The 25,664-nt window shown below is 57.7% G+C and overlaps 1 protein-coding gene across 1 annotated transcript in view; it reads right to left on the reverse strand.

Annotated features, from left to right (window-relative positions):
- The window catches only part of batf (basic leucine zipper transcription factor, ATF-like), a 69,272-nt gene that overhangs the window by 23,266 nt on the left and 20,342 nt on the right, over positions 1–25,664 (reverse strand). The window contains exon 2 of the mRNA XM_072494585.1: positions 24,083–24,187. Within this exon, the coding sequence (XP_072350686.1) occupies positions 24,083–24,187 (105 nt within the window). The remainder of the gene's footprint in view (positions 1–24,082; positions 24,188–25,664) is intronic.

Below are 25,664 nucleotides of genomic sequence, written 5' to 3' on the forward strand. Positions count from 1 at the left end.
TGACAGTGCAGCACTCCCTCAGTACTGACCCTCTGACAGAGCGGCGCTCCCTCAGTACTGACCCTCTGACAGAGCAGCGCTCCCTCAGTACTGACCCTCTGACAGTGCGGCCCTCCCTCAGTACTGACCCTCTGACAGTGCTGCACTCCCCCAGGACTGAGCCTCTGACAGTGCAGCACTCCCTCAGTACTGACCCTCCGACAGTGCAGCACACCCTCAGTTCTGACCCTCTGACAGTGCAGCACTCCCTCAGTACTGACCCTCTGACAGTGCGGCACTCCCTCAGTCCTGACCCTCTGACAGTGCGGCACTCCCTCAGTACTGACCCTCTGACAGGGCAGCACTCCCTCAGTACTGACCCTCTGACAGGACAGCACTCCCTCAGTACTGACCCTCTGACAGTGCAGCACTCCCTCAGTACTGACCCTTTGACAGTGCAGCACTCCCTCAGTACTGACCCTCTGACAGTGCAGCACTCCCTCAGTACTGACCCTCTGACAGTGCAGCACTCCTTCAGTACTGACCCTCTGACAGTGCGGCACTCCCGCAGTACTGATCCTCTGACAGTGCGGCACACCCTCAGTCCTGACCCTCTGACAGTGCGGCACTCCCTCAGTACTGAACCTCTGACAGTGCAGCACTCCCTCAGTACTGAACCTCTGACAGTGCGGCACTCCCTCAGTCCTGACCCTCTGACAGTGCGGCACTCCCCCAGTACTGACCCTCTGACAGTGCAGCACTCCCTCAGTACTGACCCTCTGACAGAGCGGCGCTCCCTCAGTACTGACCCTCTGACAGTGCAGCACTCCCTCAGTACTGACCCTCTGACAGAGCGGCGCTCCCTCAGTACTGACCCTCTGACAGAGCAGCGCTCCCTCAGTACTGACCCTCTGACAGTGCGGCCCTCCCTCAGTACTGACCCTCTGAGAGTGCTGCACTCCCCCAGGACTGAGCCTCTGACAGTGCAGCACTCCCTCAGTACTGACCCTCCGACAGTGCAGCACACCCTCAGTTCTGACCCTCTGACAGTGCAGCACTCCCTCAGTACTGACCCTCTGACAGTGCGGCACTCCCTCAGTCCTGACCCTCTGACAGTGCGGCACTCCCTCAGTACTGACCCTCTGACAGCGCGGCACTCCCTCAGTACTGACCCTCTGACAATGCAGCACTCCCTCAGTACTGACCCTCTGACAGTGCGGCACTCCCCCAGTACTGACCCTCTGACAGCGCAGCACTCCCTCAGTACTGACCCTCTGACAGCGCGGCACTCCCTCAGTACTGACCCTCTGACAGGGCAGCACTCCCTCAGTACTGACCCTCTGACAGGACAGCACTCCCTCAGTACTGACCCTCTGACAGTGCGGCACTCCCTCAGTACTGACCCTCTGACAGTGCAGCACTCCCTCAGTACTGACCCTCTGACAGTGCAGCACTCCCTCAGCACTGACCCTCTGACAGTGCGGCACTCCCTCAGTCCTGACCCTCTGACAGTGCGGCACTCCCTCAGTACTGACCCTCTGACAGTGCGGCACTCCCTCAGTACTGACCCTCTGACAGTGCAGCACTCTCTCAGTACTGACCCTCTGACAGTGCAGCACTCCCTCAGTACTGACCCTCTGACACTGCAGCACTCTCTCAGTACTGACCCTCTGACAGTGCAGCACTCCCTCAGTACTGACCCTCTGACAGTACAGCACTCCCTCAGTACTGACCCTCTGACAGTGCAGCACTCCCTCAGTACTGACCCTTTGACAGTGCAGCACTCCCTCAGTACTGACCCTCTGACAGTGCAGCACTCCCTCAGTACTGACCCTCTGACAGTGCGGCACTCCCTCAGTCCTGACCCTCTGACAGTGCGGCACTCCCTCAGTACTGACCCTCTGACAGTGCGGCACTCCCTCAGTACTGACCCTCTGACAGTGCGGCACTCCCTCAGTACTGACCCTCTGACAATGAGGCACTCCCTCAGTACTTACCCTCTGACAGTGCAGCACTCCCTCAGTACTGACCCTCTGACAGTGCAGCACTCCCTCAGTACTGACCCTCTGACAGTGCGGCACTCCCTCAGTACTGACCCTCTGACAGCGCGGCACTCCCTCAGTACTGACCCTCTGACAGGGCAGCACTCCCTCAGTACTGACCCTCTGACAGGGCAGCACTCCTTCAGTACTGACCCTCTGACAGTGCGGCACTCCCGCAGTACTGATCCTCTGACAGTGCGGCACACCCTCAGTCCTGACCCTCTGACAGTGCGGCACTCCCTCAGTACTGAACCTCTGACAGTGCAGCACTCTCTCAGTACTGACCGTCTGACAGTGCAGCACTCCCTCAGTACTGACCCTCTGACAGTGCAGCACTCCCTCAGTACTGAACCTCTGACAGTGCGGCACTCCCTCAGTCCTGACCCTCTGACAGTGCGGCACTCCCCCAGTACTGACCCTCTGACAGTGCAGCACTCCCTCAGTACTGACCCTCTGACAGAGCGGCGCTCCCTCAGTACTGACCCTCTGACAGTGCAGCACTCCCTCAGTACTGACCCTCTGACAGAGCGGCGCTCCCTCAGTACTGACCCTCTGACAGAGCAGCGCTCCCTCAGTACTGACCCTCTGACAGTGCGGCCCTCCCTCAGTACTGACCCTCTGACAGTGCTGCACTCCCCCAGGACTGAGCCTCTGACAGTGCAGCACTCCCTCAGTACTGACCCTCCGACAGTGCAGCACACCCTCAGTTCTGACCCTCTGACAGTGCAGCACTCCCTCAGTACTGACCCTCTGACAGTGCGGCACTCCCTCAGTCCTGACCCTCTGACAGTGCGGCACTCCCTCAGTACTGACCCTCTGACAGGGCAGCACTCCCTCAGTACTGACCCTCTGACAGGACAGCACTCCCTCAGTACTGACCCTCTGACAGTGCGGCACTCCCTCAGTACTGACCCTCTGACAGTGCGGCACTCCCTCAGTACTGACCCTCTGACAGTGCAGCACTCCCTCAGCACTGACCCTCTGACAGTGCAGCACTCTCTCAGTACTGACCCTCTGACAGTGCAGCACTCCCTCAGTACTGACCCTCTGACACTGCAGCACTCTCTCAGTAGTGACCCTCTGACAGTGCAGCACTCCCTCAGTACTGACCCTCTGACAGTACAGCACTCCCTCAGTACTGACCCTCTGACAGTGCAGCACTCCCTCAGTACTGACCCTTTGACAGTGCAGCACTCCCTCAGTACTGACCCTCTGACAGTGCAGCACTCCCTCAGTACTGACCCTCTGACAGTGCGGCACTCCCTCAGTCCTGACCCTCTGACAGTGCGGCACTCCCTCAGTACTGACCCTCTGACAGTGCGGCACTCCCTCAGTACTGACCCTCTGACAGTGCGGCACTCCCTCAGTACTGACCCTCTGACAATGAGGCACTCCCTCAGTACTTACCCTCTGACAGTGCAGCACTCCCTCAGTACTGACCCTCTGACAGTGCAGCACTCCCTCAGTACTGACCCTCTGACAGTGCGGCACTCCCTCAGTACTGACCCTCTGACAGCGCGGCACTCCCTCAGTACTGACCCTCTGACAGGGCAGCACTCCCTCAGTACTGACCCTCTGACAGGGCAGCACTCCTTCAGTACTGACCCTCTGACAGTGCGGCACTCCCGCAGTACTGATCCTCTGACAGTGCGGCACACCCTCAGTCCTGACCCTCTGACAGTGCGGCACTCCCTCAGTACTGAACCTCTGACAGTGCAGCACTCTCTCAGTACTGACCGTCTGACAGTGCAGCACTCCCTCAGTACTGACCCTCTGACAGTGCAGCACTCCCTCAGTACTGAACCTCTGACAGTGCGGCACTCCCTCAGTCCTGACCCTCTGACAGTGCGGCACTCCCCCAGTACTGACCCTCTGACAGTGCAGCACTCCCTCAGTACTGACCCTCTGACAGAGCGGCGCTCCCTCAGTACTGACCCTCTGACAGTGCAGCACTCCCTCAGTACTGACCCTCTGACAGAGCGGCGCTCCCTCAGTACTGACCCTCTGACAGAGCAGCGCTCCCTCAGTACTGACCCTCTGACAGTGCGGCCCTCCCTCAGTACTGACCCTCTGACAGTGCTGCAGTCCCCCAGGACTGAGCCTCTGACAGTGCAGCACTCCCTCAGTACTGACCCTCCGACAGTGCAGCACACCCTCAGTTCTGACCCTCTGACAGTGCAGCACTCCCTCAGTACTGACCCTCTGACAGTGCGGCACTCCCTCAGTCCTGACCCTCTGACAGTGCGGCACTCCCTCAGTACTGACCCTCTGACAGTGCAGCACTCCCTCAGTACTGACCCTCTGACAGTGCAGCACTCCCTCAGAACTGACCCTCTGACAGTGCGGCACTCCCTCAGTCCTGACCCTCTGACAGTGCGGCACTCCCTCAGTACTGACCCTCTGACAGTGCGGCACTCCCTCAGTACTGACCCTCTGACAGTGCAGCACTCCCTCAGTACTGACCCTCTGACAGTGCAGCACTCCCTCAGTACTGACCCTCTGACAGTGCGGCACACCCTCAGTCCTGACCCTCTGACATTGCGGCACTCCCTCAGTACTGACCCTCTGACAGTGCAGCACTCCCTCAGTACTGACCCTCTGACAGTGCGGCACTCCCTCAGTACTGACCCTCTGACAGTGCGGCACTCCCTCAGTACTGACCCACTGACAGTGCGGCACTCCCTCAGTCCTGACCCTCTGACATTGCGGCACTCCCTCAGTACTGACCCTCTGACAGTGCAGCACTCCCTCAGTACTGACCCTCTGACAGTACAGCACTCCCTCAGTACTGACCCTCTGACAGTGCGGCACTCCCTCAGTACTGACCCTCTGACAGTGCAGCACTCCCTCAGTACTGACCCTCTGACAGTGCGGCACCCCCTCAGTACTGACCCTCTGACAGAGCGGCGCTCCCTCAGTACTGACCCTCTGACAATGAGGCACTCCCTCAGTACTTACCCTCTGACAGTGCAGCACTCCCTCAGTACTGACCCTCTGACAGTGCAGCACTCCCTCAGTACTGACCCTCTGACAGTGCGGCACTCCCTCAGTACTGACCCTCTGACAGCGCGGCACTCGCTCAGTACTGACCCTCTGACAGGGCAGCACTCCCTCAGTACTGACCCTCTGACAGGGCAGCACTCCTTCAGTACTGACCCTCTGACAGTGCGGCACTCCCGCAGTACTGATCCTCTGACAGTGCGGCACACCCTCAGTCCTGACCCTCTGACAGTGCGGCACTCCCTCAGTACTGAACCTCTGACAGTGCAGCACTCCCTCAGTACTGAACCTCTGACAGTGCGGCACTCCCTCAGTCCTGACCCTCTGACAGTGCGGCACTCCCCCAGTACTGACCCTCTGACAGTGCAGCACTCCCTCAGTACTGACCCTCTGACAGAGCGGCGCTCCCTCAGTACTGACCCTCTGACAGTGCAGCACTCCCTCAGTACTGACCCTCTGACAGAGCGGCGCTCCCTCAGTACTGACCCTCTGACAGTGCAGCACTCCCTCAGTACTGACCCTCTGACAGTGCGGCCCTCCCTCAGTACTGACCCTCTGACAGTGCTGCACTCCCCCAGGACTGAGCCTCTGACAGTGCAGCACTCCCTCAGTACTGACCCTCCGACAGTGCAGCACACCCTCAGTTCTGACCCTCTGACAGTGCAGCACTCCCTCAGTACTGACCCTCTGACAGTGCGGCACTCCCTCAGTCCTGACCCTCTGACAGTGCGGCACTCCCTCAGTACTGACCCTCTGACAGCGCGGCACTCCCTCAGTACTGACCCTCTGACAATGCAGCACTCCCTCAGTACTGACCCTCTGACAGTGCGGCACTCCCCCAGTACTGACCCTCTGACAGCGCAGCACTCCCTCAGTACTGACCCTCTGACAGCGCGGCACTCCCTCAGTACTGACCCTCTGACAGGGCAGCACTCCCTCAGTACTGACCCTCTGACAGGACAGCACTCCCTCAGTACTGACCCTCTGACAGTGCAGCACTCCCTCAGTACTGACCCTCTGACAGTGCGGCACTCCCTCAGTACTGACCCACTGACAGTGCGGCACTCCCTCAGTCCTGACCCTCTGACATTGCGGCACTCCCTCAGTACTGACCCTCTGACAGTGCAGCACTCCCTCAGTACTGACCCTCTGACAGTACAGCACTCCCTCAGTACTGACCCTCTGACAGTGCGGCACTCCCTCAGTACTGACCCTCTGACAGTGCAGCACTCCCTCAGTACTGACCCTCTGACAGTGCGGCACCCCCTCAGTACTGACCCTCTGACAGAGCGGCGCTCCCTCAGTACTGACCCTCTGACAATGAGGCACTCCCTCAGTACTTACCCTCTGACAGTGCAGCACTCCCTCAGTACTGACCCTCTGACAGTGCAGCACTCCCTCAGTACTGACCCTCTGACAGTGCGGCACTCCCTCAGTACTGACCCTCTGACAGCGCGGCACTCCCTCAGTACTGACCCTCTGACAGGGCAGCACTCCCTCAGTACTGACCCTCTGACAGGGCAGCACTCCTTCAGTACTGACCCTCTGACAGTGCGGCACTCCCGCAGTACTGATCCTCTGACAGTGCGGCACACCCTCAGTCCTGACCCTCTGACAGTGCGGCACTCCCTCAGTACTGAACCTCTGACAGTGCAGCACTCCCTCAGTACTGAACCTCTGACAGTGCGGCACTCCCTCAGTCCTGACCCTCTGACAGTGCGGCACTCCCCCAGTACTGACCCTCTGACAGTGCAGCACTCCCTCAGTACTGACCCTCTGACAGAGCGGCGCTCCCTCAGTACTGACCCTCTGACAGTGCAGCACTCCCTCAGTACTGACCATCTGACAGAGCGGCGCTCCCTCAGTACTGACCCTCTGACAGTGCAGCACTCCCTCAGTACTGACCCTCTGACAGTGCGGCCCTCCCTCAGTACTGACCCTCTGACAGTGCTGCACTCCCCCAGGACTGAGCCTCTGACAGTGCAGCACTCCCTCAGTACTGACCCTCCGACAGTGCAGCACACCCTCAGTTCTGACCCTCTGACAGTGCAGCACTCCCTCAGTACTGACCCTCTGACAGTGCGGCACTCCCTCAGTCCTGACCCTCTGACAGTGCGGCACTCCCTCAGTACTGACCCTCTGACAGCGCGGCACTCCCTCAGTACTGACCCTCTGACAATGCAGCACTCCCTCAGTACTGACCCTCTGACAGTGCGGCACTCCCCCAGTACTGACCCTCTGACAGCGCAGCACTCCCTCAGTACTGACCCTCTGACAGCGCGGCACTCCCTCAGTACTGACCCTCTGACAGTGCGGCACTCCCTCAGCACTGACCCTCTGACAGTGCGGCACTCCCTCAGTCCTGACCCTCTGACAGTGCGGCACTCCCTCAGTACTGACCCTCTGACAGTGCGGCACTCCCTCAGTACTGACCCTCTGACAGTGCAGCACTCTCTCAGTACTGACCCTCTGACAGTGCAGCACTCCCTCAGTACTGACCCTCTGACACTGCAGCACTCTCTCAGTACTGACCCTCTGACAGTGCAGCACTCCCTCAGTACTGACCCTCTGACAGTACAGCACTCCCTCAGTACTGACCCTCTGACAGTGCAGCACTCCCTCAGTACTGACCCTTTGACAGTGCAGCACTCCCTCAGTACTGACCCTCTGACAGTGCAGCACTCCCTCAGTACTGACCCTCTGACAGTGCGGCACTCCCTCAGTCCTGACCCTCTGACAGTGCGGCACTCCCTCAGTACTGACCCTCTGACAGTGCGGCACTCCCTCAGTACTGACCCTCTGACAGTGCGGCACTCCCTCAGTACTGACCCTCTGACAATGAGGCACTCCCTCAGTACTTACCCTCTGACAGTGCAGCACTCCCTCAGTACTGACCCTCTGACAGTGCAGCACTCCCTCAGTACTGACCCTCTGACAGTGCGGCACTCCCTCAGTACTGACCCTCTGACAGCGCGGCACTCCCTCAGTACTGACCCTCTGACAGGGCAGCACTCCCTCAGTACTGACCCTCTGACAGGGCAGCACTCCTTCAGTACTGACCCTCTGACAGTGCGGCACTCCCGCAGTACTGATCCTCTGACAGTGCGGCACACCCTCAGTCCTGACCCTCTGACAGTGCGGCACTCCCTCAGTACTGAACCTCTGACAGTGCAGCACTCTCTCAGTACTGACCGTCTGACAGTGCAGCACTCCCTCAGTACTGACCCTCTGACAGTGCAGCACTCCCTCAGTACTGAACCTCTGACAGTGCGGCACTCCCTCAGTCCTGACCCTCTGACAGTGCGGCACTCCCCCAGTACTGACCCTCTGACAGTGCAGCACTCCCTCAGTACTGACCCTCTGACAGAGCGGCGCTCCCTCAGTACTAACCCTCTGACAGTGCAGCACTCCCTCAGTACTGACCCTCTGACAGAGCGGCGCTCCCTCAGTACTGACCCTCTGACAGAGCAGCGCTCCCTCAGTACTGACCCTCTGACAGTGCGGCCCTCCCTCAGTACTGACCCTCTGACAGTGCTGCACTCCCCCAGGACTGAGCCTCTGACAGTGCAGCACACCCTCAGTACTGAGCCTCTGACAGTGCAGCACTCCCTCAGTACTGACCCTCCGACAGTGCAGCACACCCTCAGTTCTGACCCTCTGACAGTGCAGCACTCCCTCAGTACTGACCCTCTGACAGTGCGGCACTCCCTCAGTCCTGACCCTCTGACAGTGCGGCACTCCCTCAGTACTGACCCTCTGACAGGGCAGCACTCCCTCAGTACTGACCCTCTGACAGGACAGCACTCCCTCAGTACTGACCCTCTGACAGTGCGGCACTCCCTCAGTACTGACCCTCTGACAGTGCGGCACTCCCTCAGTACTGACCCTCTGACAGTGCAGCACTCCCTCAGCACTGACCCTCTGACAGTGCAGCACTCCCTCAGTACTGACCCTCTGACAGTGCGGCACTCCCTCAGTACTGACCCTCTGACAGTGCAGCACTCCCTCAGTACTGACCCTCTGACACTGCAGCACTCCCTCAGTACTGACCCTCTGACACTGCAGCACTCCCTCAGTACTGACCCTCTGACACTGCAGCACTCCCTCAGTACTGACCCTCTGACAGTGCAGCACTCCCTCAGTACTGACCCTCTGACAGTGCGGCACTCCCTCAGTACTGACCCTCTGACAGCGCGGCACTCCCTCAGTACTGACCCTCTGACAGGGCAGCACTCCCTCAGTACTGACCCTCTGACAGGGCAGCACTCCTTCAGTACTGACCCTCTGACAGTGCGGCACTCCCGCAGTACTGATCCTCTGACAGTGCGGCACACCCTCAGTCCTGACCCTCTGACAGTGCGGCACTCCCTCAGTACTGAACCTCTGACAGTGCAGCACTCTCTCAGTACTGACCGTCTGACAGTGCAGCACTCCCTCAGTACTGACCCTCTGACAGTGCAGCACTCCCTCAGTACTGAACCTCTGACAGTGCGGCACTCCCTCAGTCCTGACCCTCTGACAGTGCGGCACTCCCCCAGTACTGACCCTCTGACAGTGCAGCACTCCCTCAGTACTGACCCTCTGACAGAGCGGCGCTCCCTCAGTACTGACCCTCTGACAGTGCAGCACTCCCTCAGTACTGACCCTCTGACAGAGCGGCGCTCCCTCAGTACTGACCCTCTGACAGAGCAGCGCTCCCTCAGTACTGACCCTCTGACAGTGCGGCCCTCCCTCAGTACTGACCCTCTGACAGTGCTGCACTCCCCCAGGACTGAGCCTCTGACAGTGCAGCACTCCCTCAGTACTGACCCTTCGACAGTGCAGCACACCCTCAGTTCTGACCCTCTGACAGTGCAGCACTCCCTCAGTACTGACCCTCTGACAGTGCGGCACTCCCTCAGTCCTGACCCTCTGACAGTGCGGCACTCCCTCAGTACTGACCCTCTGACAGGGCAGCACTCCCTCAGTACTGACCCTCTGACAGGACAGCACTCCCTCAGTACTGACCCTCTGACAGTGCGGCACTCCCTCAGTACTGACCCTCTGACAGTGCGGCACTCCCTCAGTACTGACCCTCTGACAGTGCAGCACTCCCTCAGCACTGACCCTCTGACAGTGCAGCACTCTCTCAGTACTGACCCTCTGACAGTGCAGCACTCCCTCAGTACTGACCCTCTGACACTGCAGCACTCTCTCAGTACTGACCCTCTGACAGTGCAGCACTCCCTCAGTACTGACCCTCTGACAGTACAGCACTCCCTCAGTACTGACCCTCTGACAGTGCAGCACTCCCTCAGTACTGACCCTTTGACAGTGCAGCACTCCCTCAGTACTGACCCTCTGACAGTGCAGCACTCCCTCAGTACTGACCCTCTGACAGTGCGGCACTCCCTCAGTCCTGACCCTCTGACAGTGCGGCACTCCCTCAGTACTGACCCTCTGACAGTGCGGCACTCCCTCAGTACTGACCCTCTGACAGTGCGGCACTCCCTCAGTACTGACCCTCTGACAATGAGGCACTCCCTCAGTACTTACCCTCTGACAGTGCAGCACTCCCTCAGTACTGACCCTCTGACAGTGCAGCACTCCCTCAGTACTGACCCTCTGACAGTGCGGCACTCCCTCAGTACTGACCCTCTGACAGCGCGGCACTCCCTCAGTACTGACCCTCTGACAGGGCAGCACTCCCTCAGTACTGACCCTCTGACAGGGCAGCACTCCTTCAGTACTGACCCTCTGACAGTGCGGCACTCCCGCAGTACTGATCCTCTGACAGTGCGGCACACCCTCAGTCCTGACCCTCTGACAGTGCGGCACTCCCTCAGTACTGAACCTCTGACAGTGCAGCACTCTCTCAGTACTGACCGTCTGACAGTGCAGCACTCCCTCAGTACTGACCCTCTGACAGTGCAGCACTCTCTCAGTACTGAACCTCTGACAGTGCGGCACTCCCTCAGTCCTGACCCTCTGACAGTGCGGCACTCCCCCAGTACTGACCCTCTGACAGTGCAGCACTCCCTCAGTACTGACCCTCTGACAGAGCGGCGCTCCCTCAGTACTGACCCTCTGACAGTGCAGCACTCCCTCAGTACTAACCCTCTGACAGAGCGGCGCTCCCTCAGTACTGACCCTCTGACAGAGCAGCGCTCCCTCAGTACTGACCCTCTGACAGTGCGGCCCTCCCTCAGTACTGACCCTCTGACAGTGCTGCACTCCCCCAGGACTGAGCCTCTGACAGTGCAGCACTCCCTCAGTACTGACCCTCCGACAGTGCAGCACACCCTCAGTTCTGACCCTCTGACAGTGCAGCACTCCCTCAGTACTGACCCTCTCACAGTGCGGCACTCCCTCAGTCCTGACCCTCTGACAGTGCGGCACTCCCTCAGTACTGACCCTCTGACAGTGCAGCACTCCCTCAGTACTGACCCTCTGACAGTGCAGCACTCCCTCAGAACTGACCCTCTGACAGTGCGGCACTCCCTCAGTCCTGACCCTCTGACAGTGCGGCACTCCCTCAGTACTGACCCTCTGACAGTGCGGCACTCCCTCAGTACTGACCCTCTGACAGTGCAGCACTCCCTCAGTACTGAACCTCTGACAGTGCAGCACTCCCTCAGTACTGACCCTCTGACAGTGCGGCACACCCTCAGTCCTGACCCTCTGACATTGCGGCACTCCCTCAGTACTGACCCTCTGACAGTGCAGCACTCCCTCAGTACTGACCCTCTGACAGTGCGGCACTCCCTCAGTACTGACCCTCTGACAGTGCGGCACTCCCTCAGTACTGACCCTCTGACAGTGCGGCACTCCCTCAGTACTGACCCTCTGACAGAGCGGCGCTCCCTCAGTACTGACCCTCTGACAATGAGGCACTCCCTCAGTACTTACCCTCTGACAGTGCAGCACTCCCTCAGTACTGACCCTCTGACAGTGCAGCACTCCCTCAGTACTGACCCTCTGACAGTGCGGCACTCCCTCAGTACTGACCCTCTGACAGCGCGGCACTCCCTCAGTACTGACCCTCTGACAGGGCAGCACTCCCTCAGTACTGACCCTCTGACAGGGCAGCACTCCTTCAGTACTGACCCTCTGACAGTGCGGCACTCCCGCAGTACTGATCCTCTGACAGTGCGGCACACCCTCAGTCCTGACCCTCTGACAGTGCGGCACTCCCTCAGTACTGAACCTCTGACAGTGCAGCACTCCCTCAGTACTGAACCTCTGACAGTGCGGCACTCCCTCAGTCCTGACCCTCTGACAGTGCGGCACTCCCCCAGTACTGACCCTCTGACAGTGCAGCACTCCCTCAGTACTGACCCTCTGACAGAGCGGCGCTCCCTCAGTACTGACCCTCTGACAGTGCAGCACTCCCTCAGTACTGACCCTCTGACAGAGCGGCGCTCCCTCAGTACTGACCCTCTGACAGTGCAGCACTCCCTCAGTACTGACCCTCTGACAGTGCTGCACTCCCCCAGGACTGAGCCTCTGACAGTGCAGCACTCCCTCAGTACTGACCCTCCGACAGTGCAGCACACCCTCAGTTCTGACCCTCTGACAGTGCAGCACTCCCTCAGTACTGACCCTCTGACAGTGCGGCACTCCCTCAGTCCTGACCCTCTGACAGTGCGGCACTCCCTCAGTACTGACCCTCTGACAGCGCGGCACTCCCTCAGTACTGACCCTCTGACAATGCAGCACTCCCTCAGTACTGACCCTCTGACAGTGCGGCACTCCCCCAGTACTGACCCTCTGACAGCGCAGCACTCCCTCAGTACTGACCCTCTGACAGCGCGGCACTCCCTCAGTACTGACCCTCTGACAGGGCAGCACTCCCTCAGTACTGACCCTCTGACAGGACAGCACTCCCTCAGTACTGACCCTCTGACAGTGCGGCACTCCCTCAGTACTGACCCTCTGACAGTGCAGCACTCCCTCAGTACTGACCCTCTGACAGTGCAGCACTCCCTCAGCACTGACCCTCTGACAGTGCGGCACTCCCTCAGTCCTGACCCTCTGACAGTGCGGCACTCCCTCAGTACTGACCCTCTGACAGTGCGGCACTCCCTCAGTACTGACCCTCTGACAGTGCAGCACTCTCTCAGTACTGACCCTCTGACAGTGCAGCACTCCCTCAGTACTGACCCTCTGACACTGCAGCACTCTCTCAGTACTGACCCTCTGACAGTGCAGCACTCCCTCAGTACTGACCCTCTGACAGTACAGCACTCCCTCAGTACTGACCCTCTGACAGTGCAGCACTCCCTCAGTACTGACCCTTTGACAGTGCAGCACTCCCTCAGTACTGACCCTCTGACAGTGCAGCACTCCCTCAGTACTGACCCTCTGACAGTGCAGCACTCCCTCAGTACTGACCCTCTGACAGTGCGGCACTCCCTCAGTACTGACCCTCTGACAGTGCGGCACTCCCTCAGTACTGACCCTCTGACAATGAGGCACTCCCTCAGTACTTACCCTCTGACAGTGCAGCACTCCCTCAGTACTGAACCTCTGACAGTGCAGCACTCTCTCAATACTGACCGTCTGACAGTGCAGCACTCCCTCAGTACTGACCCTCTGACAGTGCAGCACTCCCTCAGCACTGAACCTCTGACAGTGCGGCACTCCCTCAGTCCTGACCCTCTGACAGTGCAGCACTCCCTCAGTACTGACCCTCTGACAGAGCGGCGCTCCCTCAGTACTGACCCTCTGACAGTGCAGCACTCCCTCAGTACTGACCCTCTGACAGAGCGGCGCTCCCTCAGTACTGACCCTCTGACAGAGCAGCGCTCCCTCAGTACTGACCCTCTGACAGTGCGGCCCTCCCTCAGTACTGACCCTCTGACAGTGCTGCACTCCCCCAGGACTGAGCCTCTGACAGTACAGCACTCCCTCAGTACTGACCCTCCGACAGTGCAGCACACCCTCAGTTCTGACCCTCTGACAGTGCAGCACTCCCTCAGTACTGACCCTCTGACAGTGCGGCACTCCCTCAGTCCTGACCCTCTGACAGTGCGGCACTCCCTCAGTACTGACCCTCTGACAGTGCAGCACTCCCTCAGTACTGACCCTCTGACAGTGCAGCACTCCCTCAGAACTGACCCTCTGACAGTGCGGCACTCCCTCAGTCCTGACCCTCTGACAGTGCGGCACTCCCTCAGTACTGACCCTCTGACAGTGCGGCACTCCCTCAGTACTGACCCTCTGACAGTGCAGCACTCCCTCAGTACTGACCCTCTGACAGTGCAGCACTCCCTCAGTACTGACCCTCTGACAGTGCGGCACACCCTCAGTCCTGACCCTCTGACATTGCGGCACTCCCTCAGTACTGACCCTCTGACAGTGCAGCACTCCCTCAGTACTGACCCTCTGACAGTGCGGCACTCCCTCAGTACTGACCCTCTGACAGTGCGGCACTCCCTCAGTACTGACTCTCTGACACTGCGGCACTCCCTCAGTACTGACCCTCTGACAGTGCGGCACCCCCTCAGTACTGACCCTCTGACAGAGCGGCGCTCCCTCAGTACTGACCCTCTGACAATGAGGCACTCCCTCAGTACTTACCCTCTGACAGTGCAGCACTCCCTCAGTACTGACCCTCTGACAGTGCAGCACTCCCTCAGTACTGACCCTCTGACAGTGCGGCACTCCCTCAGTACTGACCCTCTGACAGCGCGGCACTCCCTCAGTACTGACCCTCTGACAGGGCAGCACTCCCTCAGTACTGACCCTCTGACAGGGCAGCACTCCTTCAGTACTGACCCTCTGACAGTGCGGCACTCCCGCAGTACTGATCCTCTGACAGTGCGGCACACCCTCAGTCCTGACCCTCTGACAGTGCGGCACTCCCTCAGTACTGAACCTCTGACAGTGCAGCACTCCCTCAGTACTGAACCTCTGACAGTGCGGCACTCCCTCAGTCCTGACCCTCTGACAGTGCGGCACTCCCCCAGTACTGACCCTCTGACAGTGCAGCACTCCCTCAGTACTGACCCTCTGACAGAGCGGCGCTCCCTCAGTACTGACCCTCTGACAGTGCAGCACTCCCTCAGTACTGACCCTCTGACAGAGCGGCGCTCCCTCAGTACTGACCCTCTGACAGTGCAGCACTCCCTCAGTACTGACCCTCTGACAGTGCGGCCCTCCCTCAGTACTGACCCTCTGACAGTGCTGCACTCCCCCAGGACTGAGCCTCTGACAGTGCAGCACTCCCTCAGTACTGACCCTCCGACAGTGCAGCACACCCTCAGTACTGACCCTCTGACAGTGCTGCACTCCCCCAGGACTGAGCCTCTGACTGTGCAGCACTCCCTCAGTACTGACCCTCCGACAGTGCAGCACACCCTCAGTTCTGACCCTCTGACAGTGCAGCACTCCCTCAGTACTGACCCTCTGACAGTGCGGCACTCCCTCAGTCCTGACCCTCTGACAGTGCGGCACTCCCTCAGTACTGACCCTCTGACAGCGCGGCACTCCCTCAGTACTGACCCTCTGACAATGCAGCACTCCCTCAGTACTGACCCTCTGACAGTGCGGCACTCCCCCAGTACTGACCCTCTGACAGTACAGCACTCCCTCAGTACTGACCCTCTGACAGTGCAGCACTCCCTCAGTACTGACCCTCTGACAGTGCGGCACTCCCTCAGTACTGACCCTCTGACAGTGCAGCACTCCCTCAGTACTGACCCTCTGACAGTGCAGCACTCCCTCAGTACTGACCCTCTGACAGTGCGGCACTCCCCCAGTACTGACCCTCTGACAGTACAGCACTCCCTCAGTACTGACCCTCTGACAGTGCAGCACTCCCTCAGTACTGACCCTCTGACAGTGCGGCACTCCCTCAGTACTGACCCTCTGACAGTGCAGCACTCCCTCAGTACTGACCCTCTGACAGTGCAGCACTCCCTCAGTACTGACCCTCTGACAGTGCGGCACACCCTCAGTCCTGACCCTCTGACATTGCGGCACTCCCTCAGTACTGACCCTCTGACAGTGCAGCACTCCCTCAGTACTGACCCTCTGACAGTGCGGCACTCCCTCAGTACTGACCCTCTGACAGTGCGGCACTCCCTCAGTACTGACCCACTGACAGTGCGGCACTCCCTCAGTCCTGACCCTCTGACATTGCGGCACTCCCTCAGTACTGACCCTCTGACACTGCAGCACTCTCTCAGTACTGACCCTCTGACAGTGCAGCACTCCCTCAGTACTGACCCTCTGACAGTACAGCACTCCCTCAGTACTGACCCTCTGACAGTGCAGCACTCCCTCAGTACTGACCCTTTGACAGTGCAGCACTCCCTCAGTACTGACCCTCTGACAGTGCAGCACTCCCTCAGTACTGACCCTCTGACAGTGCGGCACTCCCTCAGTCCTGACCCTCTGACAGTGCGGCACTCCCTCAGTACTGACCCTCTGACAGTGCGGCACTCCCTCAGTACTGACCCTCTGACAGTGCGGCACTCCCTCAGTACTGACCCTCTGACAATGAGGCACTCCCTCAGTACTTACCCTCTGACAGTGCAGCACTCCCTCAGTACTGACCCTCTGACAGTGCAGCACTCCCTCAGTACTGACCCTCTGACAGTGCGGCACTCCCTCAGTACTGACCCTCTGACAGCGCGGCACTCCCTCAGTACTGACCCTCTGACAGGGCAGCACTCCCTCAGTACTGACCCTCTGACAGGGCAGCACTCCTTCAGTACTGACCCTCTGACAGTGCGGCACTCCCGCAGTACTGATCCTCTGACAGTGCGGCACACCCTCAGTCCTGACCCTCTGACAGTGCGGCACTCCCTCAGTACTGAACCTCTGACAGTGCAGCACTCTCTCAGTACTGACCGTCTGACAGTGCAGCACTCCCTCAGTACTGACCCTCTGACAGTGCAGCACTCCCTCAGTACTGAACCTCTGACAGTGCGGCACTCCCTCAGTCCTGACCCTCTGACAGTGCGGCACTCCCCCAGTACTGACCCTCTGACAGTGCAGCACTCCCTCAGTACTGACCCTCTGACAGAGCGGCGCTCCCTCAGTACTGACCCTCTGACAGTGCAGCACTCCCTCAGTACTGACCCTCTGACAGAGCGGCGCTCCCTCAGTACTGACCCTCTGACAGAGCAGCGCTCCCTCAGTACTGACCCTCTGACAGTGCGGCCCTCCATCAGTACTGACCCTCTGACAGTGCTGCACTCCCCCAGGACTGAGCCTCTGACAGTGCAGCACTCCCTCAGTACTGACCCTCCGACAGTGCAGCACACCCTCAGTTCTGACCCTCTGACAGTGCAGCACTCCCTCAGTACTGACCCTCTGACAGTGCGGCACTCCCTCAGTCCTGACCCTCTGACAGTGCGGCACTCCCTCAGTACTGACCCTCTGACAGGGCAGCACTCCCTCAGTACTGACCCTCTGACAGGACAGCACTCCCTCAGTACTGACCCTCTGACAGTGCGGCACTCCCTCAGTACTGACCCTCTGACAGTGCGGCACTCCCTCAGTACTGACCCTCTGACAGTGCAGCACTCCCTCAGTACTGACCCTCTGACACTGCAGCACTCTCTCAGTACTGACCCTCTGACAGTGCAGCACTCCCTCAGTACTGACCCTCTGACAGTACAGCACTCCCTCAGTACTGACCCTCTGACAGTGCAGCACTCCCTCAGTACTGACCCTCTGACACTGCAGCACTCTCTCAGTACTGACCCTCTGACAGTGCAGCACTCCCTCAGTACTGACCCTCTGACAGTACAGCACTCCCTCAGTACTGACCCTCTGACAGTGCAGCACTCCCTCAGTACTGACCCTCTGACAGTGCGGCACTCCCTCAGTACTGACCCTCTGACAGTGCAGCACTCCCTCAGTACTGACCCTCTGACAGTGCGGCACTCCCTCAGTACTGACCCTCTGACAGTGCGGCACACCCTCAGTCCTGACCCTCTGACATTGCGGCACTCCCTCAGTACTGACCCTCTGACAGTGCAGCACTCCCTCAGTACTGACCCTCTGACAGTGCGGCACTCCCTCAGTACTGACCCTCTGACAGTGCGGCACTCCCTCAGTACTGACCCACTGACAGTGCGGCACTCCCTCAGTCCTGACCCTCTGACATTGCGGCACTCCCTCAGTACTGACCCTCTGACAGTGCAGCACTCCCTCAGTACTGACCCTCTGACAGTACAGCACTCCCTCAGTACTGACCCTCTGACAGTGCGGCACTCCCTCAGTACTGACCCTCTGACAGTGCAGCACTCCCTCAGTACTGACCCTCTGACAGTGCGGCACTCCCTCAGTACTGTCCCTCTGACAGTGCGGCACTCCCTCAGTACTGACCCTCTGACAGTGCGGCACTCCCTCAGTACTGACTCTCTGACACTGCGGCACTCCCTCAGTACTGACCCTCTGACAGTGCGGCACCCCCTCAGTACTGACCCTCTGACAGAGCGGCGCTCCCTCAGTACTGACCCTCTGACAGTGCAGCACTCCCTCAGTACTGACCCTCTGACAGTGCGGCACTCCCTCAGTCCTGACCCTCTGACAGTGCGGCACTCCCTCAGTACTGACCCTCTGACAGTGCAGCACTCCCTCAGTACTGACCCTCTGACAGTGCGGCACTCCCTCAGTACTGACCCTCTGACAGTGCGGCACTCCCTCAGTACTGACCCTCTGACAGTGCGGCACTCCCTCAGTACTGACCCTATGGCAGTGCAGCACTCCCTCAGTACTGACCCACTGACAGTGCAGCACTCCCTCAGTACTGACCCTCTGACAGTGCGGCACTCCCTCAGTACTGACCCACTGACAGTGCAGCACTCCCTCAGTACTGACCCTCTGACAGTGCGGCACTCCCTCAGTACTGACCCACTGACAGTGCAGCACTCCCTCAGTACTGACCCTCTGACAGTGCGGCACTCCCTCAGTACTGACCCTCTGACAGTGCGGCACTCCCTCAGTACTGACCCACTGACAGTGCGGCACTCCCTCAGTACTGACCCTCTGACAGTGCAGCACTTCCTCAGTACTGACCCTCTGACAGTGCGGCACTCCCTCAGTACTGACCCTCTGGCAGTGCAGCACTCCCTCAGTACTGACCCTCTGACAGTGCAGCACTCCCTCAGTACTGACCCTCTGACAGTGCGGCACTCCCTCAGTACTGACCCTCTGACAGTGCGGCACTCCCTCAGTACTGACCCTCTGACAGGGCGGCACTCCCTCAGTACTGACCTTCTGACAGTCCAGCACTCTCTAAGTACTGACCCTCTGACAGTGCAGCACTCCCTCAGTACTGACCCTCTGACAGTGCAGCACTCCCTCAGCACTGACCCTCTGACAGTGCGGCACTCCCTCAGTCCTGACCCTCTGACAGTGCGGCACTCCCTCAGTACTGACCCTCTGACAGTGCGGCACTCCCTCAGTACTGACCCTCTGACAGTGCAGCACTCTCTCAGTACTGACCCTCTGACAGTGCAGCACTCCCTCAGTACTGACCCTCTGACACTGCAGCACTCGCTCAGTACTGACCCTCTGACAGTGCAGCACTCCCTCAGTACTGACCCTCTGACAGTACAGCACTCCCTCAGTACTGACCCTCTGACAGTGCAGCACTCCCTCAGTACTGACCCTTTGACAGTGCAGCACTCCCTCAGTACTGACCCTCTGACAGTGCAGCACTCCCTCAGTACTGACCCTCTGACAGTGCAGCACTCCCTCAGTACTGACCCTCTGACAGTGCGGCACTCCCTCAGTACAGAGCCTCTGACAGTGCGGCACTCCCTCAGTACTGACCCTCTGACAGTGCGGCACTCCCTGAGTACTGACCCTCTGACAGTGCGGCACTCCCTCAGTACTGACCCTCTGTCAGTGCGGCACTCCCTCAGTACTGACCCTCTGACAGTGCGGCACTCCCTCAGTACTGACCCTCTGACAGTGTGGCACTCCCTCAGTACTGACCCTCTGACAGTGCGGCACTCCCTCAGTACTGACCCTCTGACAGTGCAGCACTCCCTCAGTACTGACCCTCTGACAGTGCAGCACACCCTCAGTCCTGACCCTCTGACATTGCGGCACTCCCTCAGTACTGACCCTCTGACAGTGCAGCACTCCCTCAGTACTGACCCTCTGACAGTGCGGCACTCCCTCAGTACTGACCCTCTGACAGTGCGGCACTCCCTCAGTACTGACTTTCTGACATTGCGGCACTCCCTCAGTACTGACCCTCTGACAGTGCAGCACTCCCTCAGTACTGACCCTCTGACAGTACAGCACTCCCTCAGTACTGACCCTCTGACAGTGCGGCACTCCCTCAGTACTGACCCTCTGACAGTGCAGCACTCCCTCAGTACTGACCCTCTGACAGTGCGGCACTCCCTCAGTACTGACCCTCTGACAGTGCGGCACTCCCTCAGTACTGACCCTCTGACAGTGCGGCACTCCCTCAGTACTGACCCTCTGACAGTGCGGCACTCCCTCAGTACTGACCCTCTGACAGAGCGGCGCTCCCTCAGTACTGACCCTCTGACAGTGCAGCACTCCCTCAGTACTGACCCTCTGACAGTGCGGCACTCCCTCAGTCCTGACCCTCTGACAGTGCGGCACTCCCTCAGTACTGACCCTCTGACAGTGCAGCACTCCCTCAGTACTGACCCTCTGACAGTGCGGCACTCCCTCAGTACTGACCCTCTGACAGTGCGGCACTCCCTCAGTACTGACCCTCTGACAGTGCGGCACTCCCTCAGTACTGACCCTATGGCAGTGCAGCACTCCCTCAGTACTGACCCTCTGACAGTGCAGAACTCCCTCAGTACTGACCCTCTGACAGTGCGGCACTCCCTCAGTACTGACCCACTGACAGTGCAGCACTCCCTCAGTACTGACCCTCTGACAGTGAAGCACTCCCTCAGTACTGACCTTCTGACAGTGCAGCACTCCCTCAGTACTGACCCTCTGACAGTGCGGCACTCCCTCAGTACTGACCCTATGGCAGTGTAGCACTCCCTCAGTACTGACCCTCTGACAGTGCAGCACTCTCTCAGTACTGACCCTCTGACAGTGCGGCACTCCCTCAGTACTGACCCTCTGAGAGTGCGGCACTCCCTCAGTACTGACCCTCTGACAGGGCGGCACTCCCTCAGTACTGACCCTCTGACAGTGCGGCACTCCCTCAGTACTGACCCTCTGACAGTGCGGCACTCCCTCAGTACTGACCCACTGACAGTGCAGCACTCCCTCAGTACTGACCCTCTGACAGTGCAGCACTCCCTCAGTACTGACCCTCTGACAGTGCGGCACTCCCCCAGTACTGACCCTCTGACAGCGCAGCACTCCCTCAGTACTGACCCTCTGACAGCGCGGCACTCCCTCAGTACTGACCCTCTGACAGTACAGCACTCCCTCAGTACTGACCCTCTGACAGTGCAGCACTCCCTCAGTACTGACCCTTTGACAGTGCAGCACTCCCTCAGTACTGACCCTCTGACAGTGCAGCACTCCCTCAGTACTGACCCTCTGACAGTGCGGCACTCCCTCAGTCCTGACCCTCTGACAGTGCAGCACTCCCTCAGTACTGACCCTCTGACAGTGCGACACTCCCTCAGTCCTGACCCTCTGACAGTGCGGCACTCCCTCAGTACTGACCCTCTGACAGTGCGGCACTCCCTCAGTACTGACCCTCTGACAGTGCGGCACTCCCTCAGTACTGACCCTCTGACAATGAGGCACTCCCTCAGTACTGACCCTCTGACAGTGCGGCACTCCCTCAGTACTGACCCTCTGACAGCGCGGCACTCCCTCAGTACTGACCCTCTGACAGGGCAGCACTCCCTCAGTACTGACCCTCTGACAGGGCAGCACTCCCTCAGTACTGACCCTCTGACAGTGCGGCACTCCCTCAGTACTGATCCTCTGACAGTGCGGCACACCCTCAGTCCTGACCCTCTGACAGTGCAGCACTCCCTCAGTACTGACTCTCTGACAGTGCGGCACACCCTCAGTACTGACCCTCTGACAGTGCGGCACTCCCTCAGTACTGACCCTCTGACAGTGCAGCACTCCCACAGTACTGACCCTCTGACAGTGCAGCACTCCCTCAGTACTGACCCTCTGACAGCGCGGCACTCCCTCAGTACTGACCCTCTGACAGTGCGGCACTCCCTCAGTTCTGACCCTCTGACAGAGTCCCATTTCCTGCACTAACTGCTTGCCAGTGCAGGAGAGATTGGTGAACTCCCCAGCATGGGCCCCAGACCTGCCCCCCCCCCCTCAATGTCCCACCGTACCAATGAGGGGATCCCTGAGCTCCCTGCACCCCACCTCATGAGGGCAGTGGACCCCAGGCCAATCCCTGTCGCAGGCCAAATTCCACATGGGCACCTTGGCACTGCCAGCCTGGCACTGTGGCAGTGCCTGGGTGACATCAGGGTGCCCGGGTACCACCCTGCCCCAAACCCAACCATCCAGGGTCCCCCGTGCACCCGGGACCACCCCCCCCCCCCCCACCCTGCCCGCAAGTGCTTCTACACCTCCCCACGTCTGCCAGTGCACGATGGTGCTCGCTCGGGTTCTCCAAGATGATCTCATGAGATCCTGCGCCTCCACCAACGTGCGTGAGGTGTAGCAGAACTTGGGCGGCCTCCCGGGCGATCGGGAGACCCTGGGTAGTTGGGCTCTGGGCAGGGTGGCACACTGATGCCGCTCAGGCACTGGACCTGGATAACTCTGGCAGGAACATATTCCAGGGAGCCTGATTGCACACAAATTTGCAAATAGCGGGATCCAGATTGCGAAGCCTCACGAGATCCCGTTAGACCTCATGAGGTGTAAGGAGGCTATTCAATCCAGTGAGAGGCATTTCGTCCGGCAGGACACGGCCGTGACCTCACTGAAATATACCAGAGTTCTTTCAATTTGCTTTTTACAGGATGTGGGTGTCGCTGGTTAGGCCAGCATTTATTGTCCATCCCTAGTTGCCCTTCAGAAGGTGGTGCTGATCTGCCGGAGGTGTAGGTACATCCACTGTGCTGTTAGGGAGGGAGTTCCAGGATGTTGCCCCAGCGACAGTGAAGGAACGGCGATATATTTCCCAGTCAGGGTGGTGAGTGACTTGGGAGGGGAACCTCCAGGTGGTGGGGTTCCCAGGTATCTACTGCTCTTGACCTTCTAGATGGTAGTGGGCGTGGGTTTGGAAGGTGTTGACTAATAACAAGGGGTAAAATCACAGAATAACAAGCCGATCATTTAGGACTGAGATTTCCCACAAGGCGTTGTGAATCTTTGGAATTCACTTTCCCAGAGGGTTATTGGGTGGTCAGTCAGTGAATATATTCAGGACTCACTTCAATGGGGGTTTCTTTCAGGGACAGGGGGAGTGGGCGGGAAATGGAGTGAAGGCTGAAGATCAGCCATGATTTTACTGAGCAGAGGAGCTGAATCGGCTGATCCTCCTCCTATTTTCTATGTTCTTGTGAGAAAGAAACATCAGTGAAGATGCAAAAGAAGATTTTTGAGACTGAGGAGGGAGAATATATCGAACAGAAATAATTGAGCCGGTTGTGGCTGTTAGCTTTTCAAAAGAGAAGGCAGAGGGGTGACCTGAAAGGGATCTTCAAGATGCTAAAAGAGTTTGATAGGGTTGACAATGAGTGAAATGCTTCCACTTGCAGGTGAGATCAGAGCTTGAGCACAGTCCTAAGATGTGCAGGTTAGGTGGATTGGCCACGCTAAATTGCTCTTAGTGTCCAAAAAGGTTAGGAAGGGGTTATTGGGTTCGGGGAATATGGTGGAGGTGAGGGCTTAAGTGGGTCGGTGCAGACTGGATGGGCCAAATGGCCTCCTTCTGCACTGGATGTTCTCTGTAACTAATAATCCCAATTGAGAATTCAGGAGAAATATCTTTATCCATAGAGAGCTGAGTGTGTGAAGCTGACTCCCCAGGGAGTGCTCGAGGTGAATAGTGGAGACACGTTGAAGGGGAAACCAGAAAGGAATAGAAGGACACATTGACAGGGTGATATGCGCGGGGTATGAAGAAGCTCATGTGATTATGTCAGTCTGTCTGCTTGACTCGATTCCTTTACCTGATGTAGTGTGTCTGCTTTCAGAGTCTGTCGCTGTCGACTCTTCTGAGCAGCAAGGCGGTTCTTCTCCCTTCTCATGACTTTCTTTTTCTCCTCAAAGTTTTCCTGAAATATGTAAGAGAAGTTTGGATAATTATTCAGTAAATCTAGACACGGAATGTGTGCAACACTCAGGAGCTCGGAATTGTGTACAGCAGCACCGTGCTGTGTACAGAATGATGCCCTGGGTGTACAGGAATGTTTCAATATGGTATGGCATCGACACAATGCTGCTGCGGACACTGAACCCTTATCTGTTTCTAGCCATCAAACCAACTCTCAGTCCGTGACACAACAATCGCCCCAATGCTGTATCTATTTTAATTTTGTATATTACTGCCATGTATATTACTCCATGTATATTACTCCGTGTATATTACTCCGTGTATATTACTCCGTGTATATTACTCCGTGTATATTACTCCGTGTATATTACTCCGTGTATATTACTCCGTGTATATTACTCCGTGTATATTACTCCGTGTATATTACTCCGTGTATATTACTCCGTGTATATTACTGCCATTTATATTACAGTGACAGAGCTGATTAACTGTGTAATTTCTGACTATCTCTCAGACTGCACATCACCACAGACAACATCATTTTTAAATTATTAGTTTGCAAAATAAAATGATTTATTAAAAATATCAACATTTTACGATTGTTAAGTAGATGAACATCTGCCTGTTACGACGAGCATGTGACCAGAGTGAAAATGTTTGGGGGCATAATTCCAATTAGCAGGATAGACGCCACATCTTAATGGAGTCACCCTGTGCTGCTGGCGAATATCAGCGGCGTCTGGGACCATTTTTTCTGTGTTAAAGTTTCTATATAAATGTAAGTTATTGTTATTGTGTCTTTAGCCCTGCCCTCTGGCTCTCTCAACACTTACAATCAGTTACCGGTCACCAGGCTAATTCCTGGAGAGTTTACATATCAAACAGACAGGGATGTTTGAAGGAGTTGACAATTTATAAAATTGGTAGCATGTTCATAAATTCAATGTTGAGTTAATCCCTCATGATCTTGTGCACAAGTTACAGGATGAAATCTTTCACCCGAATGAGTGTGTTCCACCCCTCAATCAGATCATGTCCAATGCAGGATCTTGACTCCATCAACCCAAATATGCTCCCTATTCCTTGTCCCCCAATACCATCCAATAAAAAACCATCAATCTTAGTCCTTGGAAATGGTTACCAATCCAGAGCCTCAACAGATTTGAGGGGGAGAGAGTTCCACATTTCCACTTCCCTTTGTGTGAGGAAGTCTTTCTTGACATCAGCCCTGCACGATCGGACTCGAATTTTAATATTCTGTCCCTTGGATTTCCCCACAGTATTTTTCTAAATTGAACCTATCAAATGCTTCAACTATTTTAGAACCTCGATTGGACTTTCCATCAGACAGATTTCTGCATCTTGTCCTGATAATTAAAGCTGAAAAAACGAGCAAATGAGAGTAAACTAAAAAACACGCAGAAATTAATTTTGCACAAAGTGAATAGAAATAATTATCTTACAGATTTAAAAATATG

This window comes from Scyliorhinus torazame, chromosome 2 (assembly GCF_047496885.1).
Source record: "Scyliorhinus torazame isolate Kashiwa2021f chromosome 2, sScyTor2.1, whole genome shotgun sequence".
In the NCBI taxonomy this organism is placed as follows: Eukaryota; Metazoa; Chordata; class Chondrichthyes; order Carcharhiniformes; family Scyliorhinidae; genus Scyliorhinus; species Scyliorhinus torazame.